Source organism: Ovis aries, chromosome 11 (genome assembly GCF_016772045.2).
Source record: "Ovis aries strain OAR_USU_Benz2616 breed Rambouillet chromosome 11, ARS-UI_Ramb_v3.0, whole genome shotgun sequence".
NCBI lineage: Eukaryota > Metazoa > Chordata > Mammalia > Artiodactyla > Bovidae > Ovis > Ovis aries.
The window spans coordinates 48782946-48802127 of record NC_056064.1 but is presented as its reverse complement, the minus strand read 5'-3'; the positions used below and the strand labels follow the sequence as shown (position 1 = coordinate 48802127).

Below are 19182 nucleotides of genomic sequence, written 5' to 3'. Positions count from 1 at the left end.
GAAACTACCTTTTTCTGTTTGTTTTTTAATTTGTGGCCCTTCCTTTGTTCCTGACAGTCCAGTTTTCACTCTGGTATTATTTCTGTGTGTTTTACTGTTTTTACCATTTGTTTTAAAGCAAGATTTCAGGCATCAAATTCTTGCAGTTTTTCTTCATCTGAAATGTTTTCATTTTTCCTGACTTGTCGAAGGGTATTTTTGAAGGTTATAGAATTCTGGGTGGATACTTCTGTAAGCACTTTAAAGATAGTCCACCCTCTGCAGTTATTTGAATTGTTGTTCTCTCATGCATATTGTTGTTATTTTTTCTTGCTGTTTGTAGATTTTCCCTCAGCTGTATGTTCTGGGATTTCTTCCATACTCTGGCTTGCAGGGGCCCCCTTCGCTTGATCCGCTGGCCAGAAAGATGTGATCTCCTTGTAGTTTCTGTAATTGGAGCCTCCCTTGAGGCAGGGGCCAGAAAGGGACGAGGGGAGTAAAATCCCGAACCTGGGATTTCCCTCATAGTCTTCAGCTCCAGGGGACCCTCTCGTCAGTCTTCTGCCCGAAAGACAGGGTTTCTCTGCGTTTTTTCTGTTCATGTTTCTTGCCACAGATCCACTGTGAGCTTATTCTATTCCAGGAGGAAAAATAGGGAAACAAACCTCTGCTTGTTGTTGGTTGCTGCTTCCTCTAAGTTTACACTTTCCTAGCCAGTCCTTGTGCTTTTGCTCCCCCCCCAACCCCGCCCCCAACCCCCAGCCCTTTGGTGGTTGCTGCTTTTGTACTCTGTCCAGAGTTTTTAGCTGCAGCTTGGTGGAGTCCTTGGCTCTAGTGCACTTACGCCATCTTGACTTGGCTTTGGGCCACATTCTTCTTAGGAGCTGCATGGTGTTCCCTTGTGCGGAAGTACAATATAATAGTCTTTTTATTTTAGTCGGTTCCTTATTGGTGGATGTTTAAATTATTTACAGCTTCTGGCTGTTGCAAACAGTACCAAAATGAATGTATATGTGCGTATGTTATATGGTGAATTCTTAGAAAGGGAATTGCTGGATTTAAAAGTATGTATTATTCTGTGATTTTTCATAGATACTTAAACACAGTATGCTTCTGGGTTTTATTTGCCATTTTAAAAAAGGGTTTATTTATTTTCATTTTTAGCTGCACTGGGTCTTTGCTGATGCTCACGAGTGTTCTTCATTGCAGTGAGTGGGGGACTCATTGTGGTGGCTTCTGTTGTTGCAGAGCACAGGCTGTGGGTGTGGGGTCTTCAGCAGTTGTGACGTGTGGGCTCAGTAATTGTGGCCCAAGGGGCTTAGTTGCTGCACGGCATGTGGGACCCTCCGGACCAGGGATTGAACCAGTGTCTCTGGCATTGCAAGGTGGATTCTTAACCACTGGACCATCAGGGAAGAGCTTATTTGCCATTTTAAAAATGTATTTTAAATTTTAGTTTAATAACTATGATTGGCCCATCGTTTGTTTTGTGGAAGGGAAGTTGCTTCTCTTTGTTAGGTTTTGCTGTCACTGTTATCCTGGTTTTTTTAAAAAGGACTTTTAAAATATTTTCTTTTTCTGCCCTCTGAAATATATTGAAAACCATCTGAGCTGTTCTATGGATAAGAGCTCGCTGACATCTTCCTCAGTATCATTATTGGTTTGTTTTCTGTTTTTTTTTTTTTTCCTATTTTTGATTTAGTTTTGGTGTTCAGTAATTCTTTGACAGTTGTCCTTGCACTCAGGGTTTAGACTTTATTAGCATTATTTTAATAGCTTCTGTACCTGTGGCAAGTTCTTGTTCATCATCACCAATTTTATTTATTGTACTCAGTCCCACCTTTTTAAAAATTTAATTGGGAGAAAATTGCTTTAAATGTGTTGGTTTCTGCCGTACAACAACACAGATCGGCCATAATTGTACATCCATCCCCTCCCTTCCTGCCTCCCTCCCACCCCACGACTCTAGGTCGTCACAGAGCACCCGGCTGGGCTCCCTGCGTAGTCCCGCACCGTCTCACCAGCTGTCTGTTTTACACTGGGTGGTGTATATATGCTACCTTCTCCTTTCGTCCCACTCTTTTCTTCCCTCACTGTGTCCAGAAGTCCATTCACTCTATCTGCATCTCCGTTCTTTCCCTGCAATTAGGTTCATCAATACCATTTTTCTAGGTTCCATGTATGTGTTCAGTTCAGTTCAGTTCAGTTTAGTCGCTCAGTCGTGTCCGACTCTTTGCGACCCCCTGAATTGCAGCACGCCAGGCCTCCCTGTCCATCACCAACTCTCGGAGTTCACTCAGAGTCGCGTCCATTGAGTCAGTGATGCCATCCAGCCATCTCATCCTCTGTTGTCCCCTTCTCCTCCTGCCCCCAATCCCTCCCAGCATCAAGGTCTTCTCCAGTGAGTCACCTCTTCGCATGAGGTGGCCAAAGTACTGGAGTTTCAGCTTTAGCATCATTCCTTCCAAAGAAATCCCAGGGTTGATCTCCTTCAGAATGGACTGGTTGGATCTCCTTGCAGTCCAAGGGACTCTCAAGAGTCTTCTCCAACACCACAGTTCAAAAGCATCATGTGTTAGTACACTATATCTATTTTTCTCTTTCTGACTTACTTCACTCTGTCTAACAGGCTCTAAATTCATCCGCCTCACTAGAGCTGGCTCAGCTTGTTCGTTCTTTTTTGTGACTGAGTAGTGTTTGTTGTATGTATGTATCCCACCTTCTCTGTCCTTTCATCTGCTGATGCATGTCTAGGTTGCCTCTGTGTCCTAGCTATTGGAAATGTGCTGCTGTGAACACTGGGTGCATGTGTCTTTCTCACTTATGGTTTTCTCAGGTATATGCCCAGTAGTGGGATTGCTGGGTCGTAGTTCCCACCTTTTTTGGTTAGGTTAGTTCTGGTTGGGCCCTGTACATTGCCTCTGACTGTGCTCTTCGCTGTTCCACCTCCTCTTTGTGGACGCTTGAGTTTATGACCTGCGTTTACTTTTCAGTCTCCTAGATCCGTTAAGGTTCAAAAAAGAAGTACCTTAAAGGCTCTACTCTGTTTCTGTCCGGTTCTCCTTGGAGTTTTTATAGTTGTGCTTTATGTTGTTTGATTGTGTGATGCCAGTCTGTTTGGTTTATTAATTAATGCAGCAACTACCTCAGGAATCTGCCACAGGCCAAGCACTGTCATAAGTACTAGGCCTGACAAGTCAAACAGAAATTGTCCTGGCCATTGGGGAAGTTTCAGTCTAGCGGAGGCATATGTTCATTGAATGAAACTTGTAAGAGTTGAAAATATGATAAAATACTATGAGGGAAAAGATCTGAATGAATGAGGAGCTGGCCGCTTGAAAGAGTGGGAGGGAGTATCCTAGACAGAGAGAACAGCTGGGGGGAGACAGAAAGCTTTGCGAGGTCCAGGAGGCCAGTGTTACTGAAGCAGAAAGGAAGGGAGAATGGCTGAGGTTGGAGCAGTCGGCAGGGCCCACATCACGGAGGGCCTTGTGGGTCTTAGGAAGGAGTTTGGATTGTAACCAAGTACGGTGGGGACTCACTGAAAGGCTGAAAGCTGAGGACTGACCCAGTCCAGTCATACTTGCTTTTTATTAAGTTGCTCCTAACTGGTATATCTTCACTGTAGACTGCGTCCTTCATCATTACAAAGTGTTTGTTTAATTTAGGGATTTTAAAATTTTGCTTTGAATTAAACTTCTATGAACCCTTTTTGTTTTCTTTTCCTACCGAGGGCATCCTATTGAAAATAGCTAGTAGGGGGCAATAATAGCTAGTAGGTTGGAAATAATGTCTCTGGGGTTATGAAGAGAGGTCTGGGTAGAGAAATGCATTTAGAAGTCATTGATATTTGGGTGGTAATTGAGTCCACTGATAATTAAGGGAAAGCAAGAGAATCTGCTGAGGACTAAACTTTGGGGAATTTGGCGTGTAAGAGAGATGTATGGCAGAGGAACACCGGTCAGGGAAAATGAGTCATTTGGCAGAAGGAAGTTTAGAAGGGTGTTGTGGCCAAATATGTCAGATGTTTTCAGAGACAGGCTGGGTAAAACAGGGGTACGTTGTAGCACTTTCGATCTCAACTATCAGTTGATGTTCTTGAGTTTGCAGTTAATTTAATAATCTTATTTAATCTTAGTCTATATTTAGACTATAACATGATACTTCCTGTTAGCTTATATATTGAAAAAATTAAAACAAATCATTGAAACAGTTAAAAGTAAGAAACTGTAGAACATATTTTCTGAACACTACATAATTTCAAATATGCAGAAAAGCTGCAAGAGTAGTACAGTGAACACCCAGTATACCTTTCTCTTGAATTCACCAATTTTTTAAAAAACATTTTTGCTATATTTACTTTTTCAGTCTTTAAAATTTTTCTTTTTGCTGAACTGTTTGACAGTAAATTGCAGGCATGATGACATTTCACTTCTAGATTCTGCAGCATACTCAAGACATTTAATTTAATCCAGATATAATATTCCATTTCAAATTTTCCTAATTGCCCTTTATTGCTGTTCTGTCTTTTTGTTTATCCAGAATTCAGTCAAGGGTCATGTGTTGCTTTTAGCTGACATCTCTTTTGTTCCTTTAATCTAGAGCTGTCCTGTCACTTTTGGAGAGGGAAAGGTTCTTTTGTGACAATAACTTTCTGGTTTTTTGGCCTCATTGTGCGGCTTGTAGGATCTTAGTTCCCTGACCAGGAATCAAACCCAGCCCCTCAGCAGTGAAAGCGTGGAGTCCTAACCGCTGGGTCACCGGGGAATCCCCAACAATGACATTTCTTAACTGTCTAGGCCAGTTGTCTTCAGAGCGTCTCACTGTTTGGGTGTATCTGATTGTTCACTGTAGACTCAGTTTAGATGTTTTTGGTGGGAATTCTGTGTAAGTGATGTTGTGTCTTCCTTTGCACATCTCAGCAGAAGGCATGTCATCAGTTTGTCCCATTAAAGGTTGCTTTCCCTTTGAAAGGAACAGGTAATTTATGAGGTGATATTATGGTGAGAATATCCCGTTGCCCATCAGGCTTTCACCCAGTGGTTTTAGCATTCATTCAGGCCTTGCCTGAGTCGGTTATTACACTCGTGATTGCATAATGATTTTTTACTGATTTTTCATTCTTTCATATATTAGCATTTGAAGAGCTCTCCCTCCCTTTCTTTTGAGTGTTACTGTGGACTGATAGATTCTTTTTTAATTCATTGTGAAGACTTAAGAGATTTTTATGTCATAATAGTTTTTGTGCCAGATATTTAAGAAGCAAGATTCTTTGGTAATGTTACTTAAAATGTTTCTGACCTGTTCTAGAAATGTTTTATTTGGAGAAGAAACTAAAGCGATATAATACTATGAAAAAATTTTATTTTTCAAAGGCTAAAAGAAATTAGTAAATGAATTCTTCAACTTTTGTTGAAGCCAGAATTTCACCTTTTCTACTATAGTGAAAAATTTCTTGACTATACAGAAAGTAGCATATTCAGAAATGGTTGAAGAACCATTGAGTTCAGTGGTGGGTCCCACTCCAGTACCCATGGGCAGAGGAGCCTGGTGGGCTACGGTCCATGGGGTTGCAAAAAGTCGGACCCAACTGAGTGCATAGTAGTGCTAATTTTCAGGGGCTTCCTCGGTGGCTCAGATGGAAAAGAATCCACCTGCAATGCAAGAGACCTGGGCTAGATTCCTGGGTGGTTGAGATCCCCTGGAGAAGAGAATGGCTGCCCACTCCAGTATTCTTGTCTGGAGAATCCCATGGACAGAGGGGCCTGGTGGGCTACTATCCATGGAGTCGCAAAGAGTTGGACACGACTGAACAACTAAGCATACTATGGAAGTAAACTTTTCAAAGATAAGAAATTTTCCTCTTAAAATAATTAGAAAATATTTCAAGCATTCAAAAAAGTTTGAAAAATAAGACAATGTACACTCTTTAACACCCTAGCCAGATTTAGTAAATACTGACATTTTCTCCGTATTTGTTCCAGTTCTACCTATTTTAAGAGAATATTAGAGGTTAAGTTAACATTCTGTCTCCTTTTCCCCTCCCTGCCCCTCCAGAGGTATTTATTCTCCTGAAGTTGGTGTGTATCATTCCCATCCATGTTTTTATGCTTGTCCTATATATGTTTATGGACTTCCCTGGTGGCTCAGACGGTAACGAGTCTGCCTTCAATGCAGGAGACCTGGGTTTGATCCCTGGGTTGGGAAGATCCCCTGGAGAAAGAACTCCAGTATTCTTGCCTGGAGAATTCCATAGCCAGGAGAGCCTGGCAGTCTACAGTCCATGGGGCTGCGAACAGTCGGACACAACTGAGCAACTCTCACTTTCACTTACATATGTTTATGTGCCATTATTGTTTGATGTTTAAAATTTTTACATAGATGGTCTTTGGGTGTTTAATTAATTTGCTTGTTTCACTTTTTAAAAAGTATTCACTATTCGTGTTGATACACCTAGTTCATTTGTTTTTAAATACTATGTAGTATTCCATTATATTTATCCCTTTCCTCCTGATGAACATTTAGGTTATTTCCAATTTGGGGGGTGCTTCTTTAGAGCGAATATCGTGTACTCTTAGCAATGCTTAAATCTGTCTGTAGGTGTATATATTTACATGGGTTTCTTTATCTGAGGCTTACATCTTTATTTCAGTTTTGATAGACTTCTTATTTTGCTGGAATTTCACAGAGAATGCTCTAAGTGTTTTGCAGTTGTTTTGAACGGAGAGACTACTGACATATGTTTTAGCCTTGTGTTATTAACCCAGTGGGGTGGGGTTGTGGAGTAGTCCCTAGATATATTTCTAGGCCAGGGTTCTCCAGAGAACTTTCTGTGGTGATGGAAGTGTTTTGTATATGTACTGTCCAGTCTGGTAAGCCGCTAACCATACCTGGCTATTAAGCACTTGAAATGATGCCTCTTGTTAAAATTTTTGCTTTAGATGTCCAAACTTTCTGACTCTGTCATTGATCTCCTTTAGCTGCTATTTCTGCCACGTGCACAAAGGACTCTTGTTATTTCTCAAATGCCTTTTACCTGAGAGGTTGACTCCGGTGGTTTTTTAATAATAGGGGAGAAAGTCTAATGCAGTAAAGAGCATAAGCTTAAGAGACAGGTGGACTCCTCCTTTACTGTAACTCTTAGTGGCACTGACTATATTACCTTGGACCAGTCATTCAGCCTTTCTACATGCATCTTTAAAAGGAGATAATAATAATACCTAGTTCATGGAGTTGATGTGGGGATAATGCATTTAAATGTGTTTGTTAGCACAGTTCCTGTCTCTGGCGTATAGGAAGCCCCTGTGAAAGCTAGCTGCTATTTTTCCTGTTATTACTGAAATGGGAGGATAGGGAATGGAGACAAAGGGGATTCACTGGAAGAGCACAAACTTGTGAGTAATAATCTTAAAGCTAGATTGGGACACTATTCCAGATCAAAGGGAGATATCCTTGTTACTTTGGACAAATCAGTTTCATAATTTAAAAAAAGTGTGTGTTAGTTGCTCAGTGGCGTCTAACTCTTTGCAACCCCATGGACAGTGACCTGCCAAGCTCCTCTGTTGATGGAATTCTCCAGGCAAGAATACTGGAGTGATTAGCCGTTACCTTCTCCAGGGGATCTTACCAACCCAGAGATCGATCCTGGGTCTCCTGCATTGCAGCCAAGATTCTTAACTGCCTGAGCCACCAGGGGAGCCCAATTTTAAAAAGATGACTAGTAAATATATTGTTGTTCAGTTGCTAAGTCATGTCTGACTCTTTGCGACCTCATGGACCATAGCCCACCAGGCTCCTCTGTGCATGGGATTTCCCAGGCAAGAATACTGGAGGGAGTTGCAGTTTCCTTCTCCAGGAAATTTTCCTGACCCAGGGACTGAACCCCAGTCTCCTGTGTTGGCAGGTGACTTCTTTACCACTGAACCACCTGGGAAGCCCAGTGAACATACTACAGGTGATTTATTTTGTTATGCCATTCATGGTTTTTGTGTAACATTAGATTAAAGAATGAGACTTGATTAGATACTGAATATGAACTTATGTTGGAAACAAACTTTACTCACCCTGTATACCAGTACTGAGTGTACATCTTTCTTCCCTCAGATAGCAGTTAGAAATAGGGGGACAATATTAACATTTTTTTCCATAGAAACACATATATAGAGAGTTATGGGGTCTAAAAGTCTGAAAATACTGTAAATATCCTTCTTAGTATTAATACAGTAAAAATGTGTAAGCCAAACTGAAAAATCTGCAGCGGCATCTGGATTTTAATCTTGGCCTGAGTGTACCCCTGGATCTCTGCCCTTTGTAGGTAGTTTTGACTCTGGGTATCATTTGTTGAACACTTTTAAAATTTTAGTTATTACAATAAAACGTGGTCTGTGCTCTCGAGAAGTTAACACATGAGCTGAGGACCCATGAGTAATTGCCTGTAGTGTAAACGTGCTCACACTATAACAGAGAGTTGTACAAAGTGTCAGAGAAGCACCGGGCCCGGAGGCCCAGGAGGAGACAGAAAGGTGACATCTGATCAGGGCCTTGAAAAAGGTCTAGGATTTCTTGCAGCTTCAGCAGATGAAAGCAATATCTACTTAAAATGTATAGACAAGTTTTTAAATGAAAACAGTGGGAAATTAACAAATACAGATTGTGCCAACAGTGTATATTAAAAAAACCTAGGCGTGTAGAAAAGGACCCCAAGCAACAGTTAACACTTAGTGTTATTGACCAGTTCTTCCAAAGAGCTCAGAGGGTGTCCCCATAGACCCTATTAAGTAAACTTCTATTATGGAATTCAAAGGAGTGGAAGGTATTGCCTCAGCAGCTGCCAGGTTATTTAAATAGTGTACATAAAAACATAATTTTTCTGTTAAGGTAATAATCTGTCACATGGGCCAGAATCCTTCTTGTTCAGACAAGAAACTCTCTCCCTTAACCCAGTCTGTGTTGGAAACACTGACAAATTCTTGGTCTTTGGTTCCCCTCCCCACCCCACTCCCATCCCCCATGCAGACCACTCTCCATCCTTAGCAGTTTTTCTTTGTGGTCTTATTAATGTCTTTGATTAGGCTTCAGTTTCCTTTCACACCACCCCTCTTCTAATCATGCCTTGAGGTGGCCTCTTAGCTCTCTTTCCTTGAATTTCCACAAAAGCTCTACTTTTGCTTGGCAGGGGGAATATCCAATTTCAGGAGAGCCTTAATTTTCAAACTTTGCTGCACATGGGAATTATCTGGGGAGAAAGATTAAAAATACAGATTACTGAGCTTCACCTGGGGTTCTGTAAATCTGAGTTGCATTTTGATACTCTACTTTTAACAGTTTCGGTCAGTTCAGTTCATTCACTCAGTCGTGTGCTATTCTTTGTGACCTCATGGCTAGCAGCACACCAGGCTTCCCTGTCCATCACCAACTCCCGGAGCTTGCTCCAACTCTTGTCCATCAAGTCGGTAATGTCATCCAAGCATCTCGTCCTCTGTCATTCCTTTCTCCTGCCTTCAGTCTTTCCCAGCATCCGGGTCTTTTCCAGTGAGTCAGTTCTTCGCATCAGGAGGCCAGAGTATTGGAACTTTAGCATCAGTCCTTCCGATGAATATTCAGGACTGATTGCCTTTAGGATTGACTGGTTTGATCTCCTTTCAGTCCAAGGGACTCTCAAGAGTCTTCTCTAACACTGCAGTTCAAAAGCATCAATTCTTTGGCACTCAGCTTTCTATATGGTCCAATGCTCACATCTGTACATGACTAGTGGAAAAACCATAGCTTTGACTATAAGGACTTTGTTGGTAAAGTAATATCTCTGCTTTTAAATATGCTGTCTAGGTTTGTCATAACTTTTCTTCCAAGGAGCAAGTGTCTTTTAATTTCATGGCTGCAGTCACCCTCTGCAGTGATTTTGGAGCCCCCCAAAATAAAGTCTGTTACTGTTTCCATTGTTTCCCCATCTATTTGCCATGAAGTGATGGGACTGGATGGGACAATCTTCGTTTTTTCAATGCTTAGTTTTAAGCCAGCTTTTTCACTCTTCTCTTTCACTTTCATCAAGAGGCTCTTTAGTTCCTCTTCACTTTCTGCCACAAGGATAGTGTCATCTGCATATCTGAGGTTATTGGTATTTCTCCCAGCAGTCTTGATTCTGGCTTGTGCTTCATCCAGCCTAGCATTTCACGTGATATACTCTGCATATAAGTTCAATAAGCAGGGTGACAATATACAGCCTTGACGTACTCTTATCCCAATTTTGAACCAGTCCGTTGTTCCATGTCTGGTTCTAACTGTTGCTTCCTGACCTGCACAGATGTCTCAGGAGGCAAGTAACATGGTCTGGTATTCCCATCTCTTGAAGAATTTTCCACAGTTTGTTGTGGTCCACACAGTCAAAGGCTTTGGCATAGTCAATGAAGCAGAAGTAGATTTTTTTCTGGAATTGTCTTGCTTTTTCGATGATCCAGTGGATGTTGGCAATTTGATCTCTGGTTCGTCTGCCTTTTCTAAATCCAGCTTGAATATCTGGAAGTTCTCGCTCAGTTCACGTACTATTGAAACCTAGCTTGGAGAATTTTGAGCATTACTTTGCTAGCATGTGAGATGATTGAAATTGTGCAGTTGTTTGAATATTCTTTGGCATTGCCTTTCTTTGGAATTGGAATGAAAACTGACCTTTTCCAGGCCTGTGGCCACTGCTGAGTTTTCCGAATTTGCTGGCATATTGAGTGCAGCACTTTCCCAGCATCATCTTTTAGGATTCAAAATAACTCAACTGGAATACCATCACTTCTACTAGTTTGATTCGTAGTCATGCTTCCTAAGGCCCACTTGATTTTGCACTCCAGGATGTCTGGCTCTAGGTGAGTGATCACACCATCGTGGTTAGCTGGGCCTTTAAGATCTTTTTGTACAGTTCTCCTGTGCGTTCTTTAACAGTGACCCATGTGATTTTGCTGCACTTCTAGTTTTAGGATGGATAGTTTCAAGGCAGCATCTCACACTTTATATTTTGGCCACTCTGGACAGCATGCTGTGCTGTGCTCAGTTGTGTCCAGGTCTTTGTGACCATGGACTGTAGGCTGCCAGGTCCTCTATCCGTGGGATTTCCCAGGCAAGGATACTGGAGTCGGTTGCCATTTCCTCCTCCAAGAGATCTTCCTGACCTAGGGATCGAACCCACATCTCCTGCGTCTCCTGTCTTGGCAGGTGGATTCTTTACCACTGAGCCACCAGGGAGGCCCCTGTGAGGCAGGCAGGATCCAACCAGGGATGGAACCAGTGCCCCCCTCCGTGGAAGTGCAGAGTCCTAACCACTGGATGTCAGGAAATTCCTGAGAAGTGTTTTTCAGATTGTGGGCTGCATGCAGCATGTTTTAAAAGCAGAAAAAGAATGGAATAGAAGGTATTAAAATGGGATGGAAGAGAAGACATTAGTCTAAGTAAAAGTGAAAGAAAGGGAAAGTCACTCAGTCGTGTCCGACTCTTTGTGACCCCGTGGACTGTACAGTCCATGGAATTCTCCAGGCCAGAATATTGGAGTGGATAGCCATTGCCCTTTCTCCAGGGGATCTTCCCAACCCAGGGATCGAACCCAGGTCTCCCACATTTCAAGTGGATTCTTTACCAGTTGAGCCACAAGGGAAGTCCAGGAATACTGGAGTGGGTAGCCTATCCCTTCTCCAGTGGATCTTCCTGACCCAGGAATCGAACCAGGGTCTCCTGCATTGCAGACGGATCCTTTACCATCTGAGCTATGAGGGAAGCTAAAAGTAGTGCTTAAAAGACTTTAGTTTGGGGGCTATATACTAGATTGAGATATAAAATGTATTCTTACTCTGGGTCATGGGCAGAAAGTTTGCAGACTGCCCTCTCAAAAGTTATGTGTATAGCCTAAACCTGACTCAGACTGACTTGCTCCCCAAAGTGGTGGTGCCACTTTAGGGTCCCGAAGATGATATACCAGCGTGTCTGTTGTTGTCTCTTCTTCTCAAAAGTTTGTTTGGATGGACTTTAAAATTTTTGTCTGTTGATGACTATGAAACTATCTCATTGTGGTTTTACTCTGCCTTTTCCGGATAGGTAGTGAGGTTGACGTTAATCACTTTTTTCTTTAATACAGGAAAATTAATATAATTTATCTGCTAGATATTTTTTTTAAACTGTCATTTTAAATCTTTAATCAGATTCCATTCATGATTATCAGTCATATTACATGCCATGATTAGCTTTCTATAAAAAATTTTGCCTTCTGTGTACAAATTGGTATCAATTAAATAAAAAATAAAACCATATACTAGGTAAAGAATTTTATTTACCTTTGTCTCCCACTTTATTCCTAGGCTTCTTCAGCTTCATTAGCTGCAAAGAATGAATTGTATATAAGCAAAAACTGAGAAGAGCTGCAGTGTCCAGGGGCTTAGGCTTAAAAATATTGGAGATCTAGATTTTATCAGATCCATAAACAAAATCTTAAAAAGCAGTCATAATATAAAATAGCAGCTGCCAGTAACTTCTTCAAGATTTATCTTCTTCAGAAGTTAACTCAGTTCAGTTTGCTTCATTCTTGGAAGCCTCATCAGAATTCTCCGCAAGATCTGGAACTCTTATCATCATCCTCCTCTCCAGCGGCAAGAGGTGCTTTTCCATCCACAGATTATTTGGGCAGAGCTTCAGCCATTCTCCTTAAACTGGTCAGACTGTCGGCACCAAGCTGGTTTAAGCTGGGAAGCATTTCTGTCAGTTGCTTTGTCTCAGTGTGGCCCGTGATGGTGAAAGTGTTTGCTGCCAAAGATGCCTGAACTTTAGGGTTGTTGAAGTGGATCACTGTTCCTTGATTTGTGAACATATTCACCTCTTCAATACCAGAGATATTGTTTACCTCTGACTTCTTTAAAGAGAACTGAAGTTTTTTGTCATCTGCTGTGGCTGTTCTACGAACCACCACCTTCTTTCTGCGAGCAGTTCCTTTCCCACCAGTGTGCACGTGTGCCTGCAGTTTGGCGAGTTTCTCCTGGTTCATGATAGTTTCTTTCGTATTGTTGGAGCGAAAATGGGGCCGCACAGGGGACTAGGGTTGGCGCTCAGGTGGCCTCGGGCAGACCAGCTGAGGTTAGGCGCACACGCGCGGGGACGCGAGAGGGCAGCTAGAGCTATCTGCTAGGTGTTGTATCAGTGTTGCAATGGTAATGGGGATACTCTTCAGTGGCACATTATAAATACATTTCCCTGAATACTGGAAATGACTTGACTTGCTAACACTAGTGATTGACAGTTGAGGTGCATAAGTGGTTTAATTTTATGAGTTTCTCTTTATGCACTGTAGTCTATGCTTTTACCTGAATCTTTGAATTTGGCATAATGACCTTAAATTTGTATTCATACAAGACCATCAGTAGCCATTATTATTAGCATCATTTTTATTGATTTGAATATTAATATTTTTATGTATTTGCATAGATCCCTGTCCAGTATTTTTTCCTAAAATATTATAGCAAAAATATATGCATGTGATGTTTAAGACTATAAAAGGATAAAAAAAACTGGCCTTCCTTCCTTTCCTCCATTTCTCCTCCCCAGGAGCAACTACGAAAAAGAGTCTTATATGACCTCTTAGATGTATATACTATATTGCTCTTCCCCCCTTTTTTTTGTTTGTTTCTAATTTCTTTTCTCAAATGACATTCTCATCATTGTTTTGTAGCTGGCTTTTTCTTCTACTTAATATCTTCAAGATTTTTTATTTCAACCCATATGAATATTACCATATTCTTTTCAACTGCTATATTGGATGCTATTATCTATATGCATTGTAATTTATGATTTGTTTAAGTATTGATATATATTTAGGTTAAACGAAAAAACCCACAAAATACATGCAAAGAAACTGTTGTGTTAAGTATTTTGTAATTACTTAAGTGCATGTGTCTGTTTATCTGTAGAATAACTTCTAGGAGGTAGAATTGTTGGGTCAAAGGGATATGCCTTCAGATAGAGTTTTGCCAAATTTCCTTCTTAACAATTGAACTTATTTAAACTCTGCCAATAATACTTCAGAATGAACTGACCAGTATTTAATGTTAACTTTGAAAAGTGCTCACATTGTTCAGTATGTATATAATCGTAGTTTGAATAGACCCTATTTTGTGGTTTCCAGCTAGATACTGGAGTGTAGAATTTGTGAGCCTTTTTTTGCCTTTCTTCCTCTTACCTCTAAACCTAATAGAAAGCAAACATACTTTAGCTTAAGATAAAGCTAAACGAACTATTAATATCAGAATGCAATGGTTATCCAAAATCTTGTAGAAGCTGTGAAAGCTGATCCTTTGAAATTAGATGTTGGACAGTGTTTCTGTTACTGTCTAATTTACTATGGAAGAGTACTATCAACAGTCTTTCTTTAGCAAAAAAAAAAAAAAAAACACAAAACACATTAACTGCTCTCATTGATAGTCTTTAAATAGCAATTTTCTGAGTTTCTCATTATAAAAGATTTATATACTGTGTTAAATACTGTTTTAATCAGTTCCCTTTTTTTTGCAAGTGACAAAAACCCAACATGTTCCCTTTAAGCAAGTGACTTGCTTCAAGGCACACTTGGTTTGTGTGACTGGGAAATTTGAATGACAGCTTCTGTCAGTGCTCCTGAGTCTCAGTACTCTTCTCTCATTCCTGCTTCCTCTGTTTTCTTGTCTTGACTCCCTTCTTCCACAAGGGAGGTAAAGGAGGGTTGGCCCCAGACCACCTCTGGCCACCATCTTGGAAAGAACAAGCTTCAGAGCACTTCTCACCCAGCATCTGAATATAAAATCTCAGGCAGGACCCTAGCTGGCCGTCAGTGCCCGCACTTGGGAGATGGACTACTGTGCATGGGGACCCCATCCAAATCAGGTGGTGTGGGGGAAGGTAATTCTCTCAGGAGAGTGATGCTGACAAGTTCTGCCAGTAAAAGAAGCATGCCAAATCTTTCTTAGGTCTAAGAGGTGGGGGCGTTCAGCTGCAGAGGTGGAATAGCTACCATGAACAGGTGAATTACAAGGTAACATGGCTCAGAGACGGCGACAAGAATTCAGAAGAATTTGGGGGAGTTAGAGCAGTCTTTTGCAGGAAATGGTACCTGAGTCAAATGTTTCATTAGCCATGTCATATTCCACACCACTTGATTTCTTGCTTCATAAGGTCACTTTTATCCATCTTTTTCTTTGTTCTCACAGCCAGACTCTGAATCCAGGTCTTTATTTTCCCGGTAGTTGCAACTGCCCTGTCTCTGACCTGTTCCCCTTGTCCTTTTCATTGTACACACTGAAGCCAGAGAAGGCTTCCTAGAGCACTCTTCCCATGACCCTGCCCTGCTCAGAAAGCCTGTGATAGCCTTCATTACTGCCCGAATAAAGTGCTGTACAAATGCCTACACCTGACATTTAAGGATCCCTGTGTTCTGGTCCTCGAACTGCTTTTCCAACCTTTGCTTCTGCAATCCTTTGCTTGGACTCTGACAGCATTTTGCGTAAACAGCCGAGAGGAACACAGGCGCTATCTCTATAAGCAGGTTTGACTTCTGTTTCTTCTCTTGGATTTGAGGGATTCCTCTAGGCTTAGTCTTCCCTTGAATCCCTTTCGGCTTTCTCTATTTATACTTATACAGCTGAGACCCAAATAATTTCCAGAAGACAGGGAAATGGACTGGATTACCATCATGATGCTTGTCACTAATGTGGTGATTCCGTGATTTAGCTGAATCTGTGAAGACTGCATCTTTGTAGTAGATGAAGATTTGCTGAGATGAAGGAGGTTTCTTTCCTTACTACGTAGTGGGGGGTGCTCAGTCACTGAAAGTCGTGTCTGACTCTTTGTGACCCCATAACTGTAGCCTGTCAGGCTCCTCTGTCCATGGGATCTCCCAAACAAGAATACTGGAGTGGGTTGCCATTTCCTCCTCCAGGGGATCGTCCCAACCCAGGGATCGAACCTGCATCTTCTACTTGGCAGGTGGATTCTTTACCACTGAGCCACCAGGGAAAACCCTTACTATGTAGGCTCACCTGCGAAGTCTGGCCTAGCGTGATCCCTTGAACCTTTTTCTACAGAAAGTAATGGATATAGTCTTATTTGGAAAATCTTTCCAGTGAACGCATATGGGGAGTAGTGCTTTGTATAAAAGATCTTGACCTTTTATATCGTTTATTATACTTTCTTCTCCTGGTGTCCTGTACCCTTTTAGTTTGTACCTAATGAGAGTTCCGAGAAGGCAATGGCACCCCACTCCAGTACTCTTGCCTGGAAAATCCCATGGACGGAGGAGCCTGGTGGGCTGCAGTCTATGGGTTCGCGAAGAGTCGGACATGACTGAGCGACTTCCCCTTCACTTTTCACTTTCATGCATTGGAGAGGGAAATGGTAACCTACTCCAGTGTTCTTGCCTGGAGAATCCCAGGGACGGGGGAGCCTGGTGGGCTACTGTCTATGGGGTCGCACAGAGTCGGACACGACTGAAGTGACTTAGCAGCAGCAGCAGCAGCAGTGAGTTAGCTGGACCTGAGGAGAGCTTAGGAATGGGGGATGGAAGAGGCAATCAGGAGGTGACCAGCAACCCAAAGCCATGGTTACCATAAAGCTTAATTGTGAAAAATGAATTCAGTGTTAACTGATCTTGATAAAATTAATCCTTATATTTAAAAATACATTTCTTGTTCTGTAAACATCATTGGAAAGTGTAATAATAGTAATGCAGGCATAGCATTTTAAGAGAAACTTGTTTCTTCCCACAGATTTTCTTATTAAAATACTTCATAGACTTTTTCAGAGGATTGAGTAAATCTGCATGCTTGTTATAAACTAAGCTCTCAAATGATATATCTTGGTACATTTATTTACATACATAGGTATTCCTAGACTGGACATCGCATCTCGTCAGTTGGCAAACAGGCATCTGCTGTTGGTGAATTTATGCTGAAAAATTACAGTCAGTTGTCTGTTTCTTAAGTGAACCCCCGATCCCATTTTCTCCCAGTATTGGAATCTTGCTTGTCGTCTCTCTTCCTTCTTCCTTTCTGTCTCAGCCCTAACCTTGAGCGTCACCGTGGCACTCAGGAAGAACTTCTGGCCAAGGAAAGGGCTGCGGCACCAGTGGACTTCCTGTCTGGTTGCTGAGAGCCTTTTCTTAGTGCAGTGGGGCACCGTCTTGCGCCTGTTCTCTTGGAGATGTCTTTTTTTATTTATATTCTCATCAGGTCTTTCACAAATACACTGTTAACTTTTTTTATTGTGGTTACCTGTAAACCAGTTAACCCCTCTAGGTAATTGAGAACCGAATATAATTGCAATTTTTTTTTGGTACTTCTAGTTTGGGATATAATGGGAAAACTTGCATTTAGATTTTCTACAGACACCAAGGTCAGAGCTAAATCATTGCTTCTTGGTGTTCTTTGAACTTGGCAGTTATTAGAAAAATAGAAGTATGACATATCTCTTTTCGGGGATATACATCCAAACAGGAAAAACTGGAAAACCCGTAGTTCGTAGAAATGAGGTATTGATTTGTAACTATACCATTTCTTTCTTTACAGGTAGGCGAAAACCAAGAGTACATCGGCCTCGTTCTCCAATATTGGAAGAAAAAGACATCCCGCCCCTTGAATTTCCCAAGTCCTCTGAGGATTTAATGGTGCCTAATGAGCATATAATGAATGTTATTGCCATTTATGAGGTACTGCGGAACTTTGGCACGGTTCTAAGGTTATCTCCTTTTCGCTTCGAGGACTTCTGTGCGGCTCTGGTGAGTCAAGAGCAGTGCACACTTATGGCAGAGATGCACGTCGTGCTTTTGAAAGCAGTCTTGCGTGAAGAAGACACTTCCAATACTACCTTTGGACCCGCTGATCTGAAAGACAGCGTGAATTCCACGCTGTATTTCATTGATGGCATGACGTGGCCAGAGGTGCTACGGGTGTACTGTGAGAGTGACAAGGAGTACCATCACGTTCTTCCTTACCAAGAAGCGGAGGACTATCCTTACGGACCAGTAGAGAACAAGATCAAAGTTCTGCAGTTCTTGGTCGACCAGTTTCTCACCACGAACATCGCGCGGGAGGAGCTGATGTCTGAAGGGGTGATCCAGTACGACGATCACTGCCGGGTCTGCCACAAGCTCGGGGACTTGCTTTGCTGTGAGACCTGCTCGGCGGTGTACCACCTGGAATGTGTGAAGCCGCCGCTCGAGGAGGTGCCAGAGGATGAGTGGCAGTGTGAAGTCTGTGTAGCACATAAGGTGCCTGGTGTGACTGACTGCGTTGCTGAAATCCAAAAAAACAAACCCTATATTCGACACGAACCTATCGGATATGACAGAAGTCGGAGGAAATACTGGTTCTTAAACCGAAGACTCATAATGTGAGTGAATCTGGTCTTAGATTTTGTGTGTGTGTGTATTTAAAATTAAGCCAGCTTCCTTCATGATTGATGTAGCAGAGCTGTGCTGCCGATGTGATACAAAGTTTTGTGATTTAATAATGAGTTGTATGCGTGCGTGCTAAGTCGCTTCAGTAGTGCCTGACTTTTTGCAACCCAGTGGACTGTAGCCTGCCAGGATCCTCCGTCCATGGGATTCTCCAGGCAAGAATACTGGAGTGGATTGCCATGTCCTCCTCCAGGGGATCTTCTCCCCCCAGGGATCAACCCTGTGTGTCCTACATCTCCTGTATGGGCAGGCTGATTCTTTACCACTAGCACCGTCTGGGAAGCCCAATGAGTTGTATAGTTTAATAGCTACTAACTTGAAGGAATATGTGCATTAAAACAAGTTTTTACAATTGTAAGGACAGAAGGGTATATGAGAAAAAGCAAAGTATACCCCATTGTATTCAATACCTAGGATGGAAAAATTAATTACTTAAAATTACATAAAGACATTAATTACTAGGTGGAAAGCCACATGCCACTGTGGGCCCTTCCCCCATTAGATCCCTGCGCCTCCCCCCACCCCTGCTCCCACCCCCCAGGATAGTCTCCATCCTCACTTTGGTGTTAGGATTTTCTTGCTTCTCTTTTTAGTTTTGCTGTGCCTGTAATGAAATGGAGCAGCAAGAACAAACCAGCTGTCTCAGGAAAGATCGGTGCTGTCACGTTGATTGCAGTTTCCCAGAAGATGAACCCAACAAACTCATGGTCATAGTCTTGGCTTGTGCTTTCCCAAGGGTTTTCAAGAGATTGCTTCCAGGC

General features: G+C 42.0%; 1 protein-coding gene and 1 pseudogene across 21 annotated transcripts in view; one reads left to right on the top strand and one right to left on the bottom strand.

Moving 5' to 3' along the window:
- Positions 1 to 19182, top strand: part of BPTF (bromodomain PHD finger transcription factor) — a 136681-nt gene that overhangs the window by 23321 nt on the left and 94178 nt on the right. For all 21 annotated transcript variants that reach the window (XM_027974331.3, XM_042256199.2, XM_042256198.2 and 18 more), the window contains exon 2: positions 17532 to 18354. In XM_027974331.3, the coding sequence (XP_027830132.2) occupies positions 17532 to 18354 (823 nt within the window). The remainder of the gene's footprint in view (positions 1 to 17531; positions 18355 to 19182) is intronic.
- Positions 12124 to 13090, bottom strand: LOC105608797 (transcription factor BTF3-like; annotated as a pseudogene).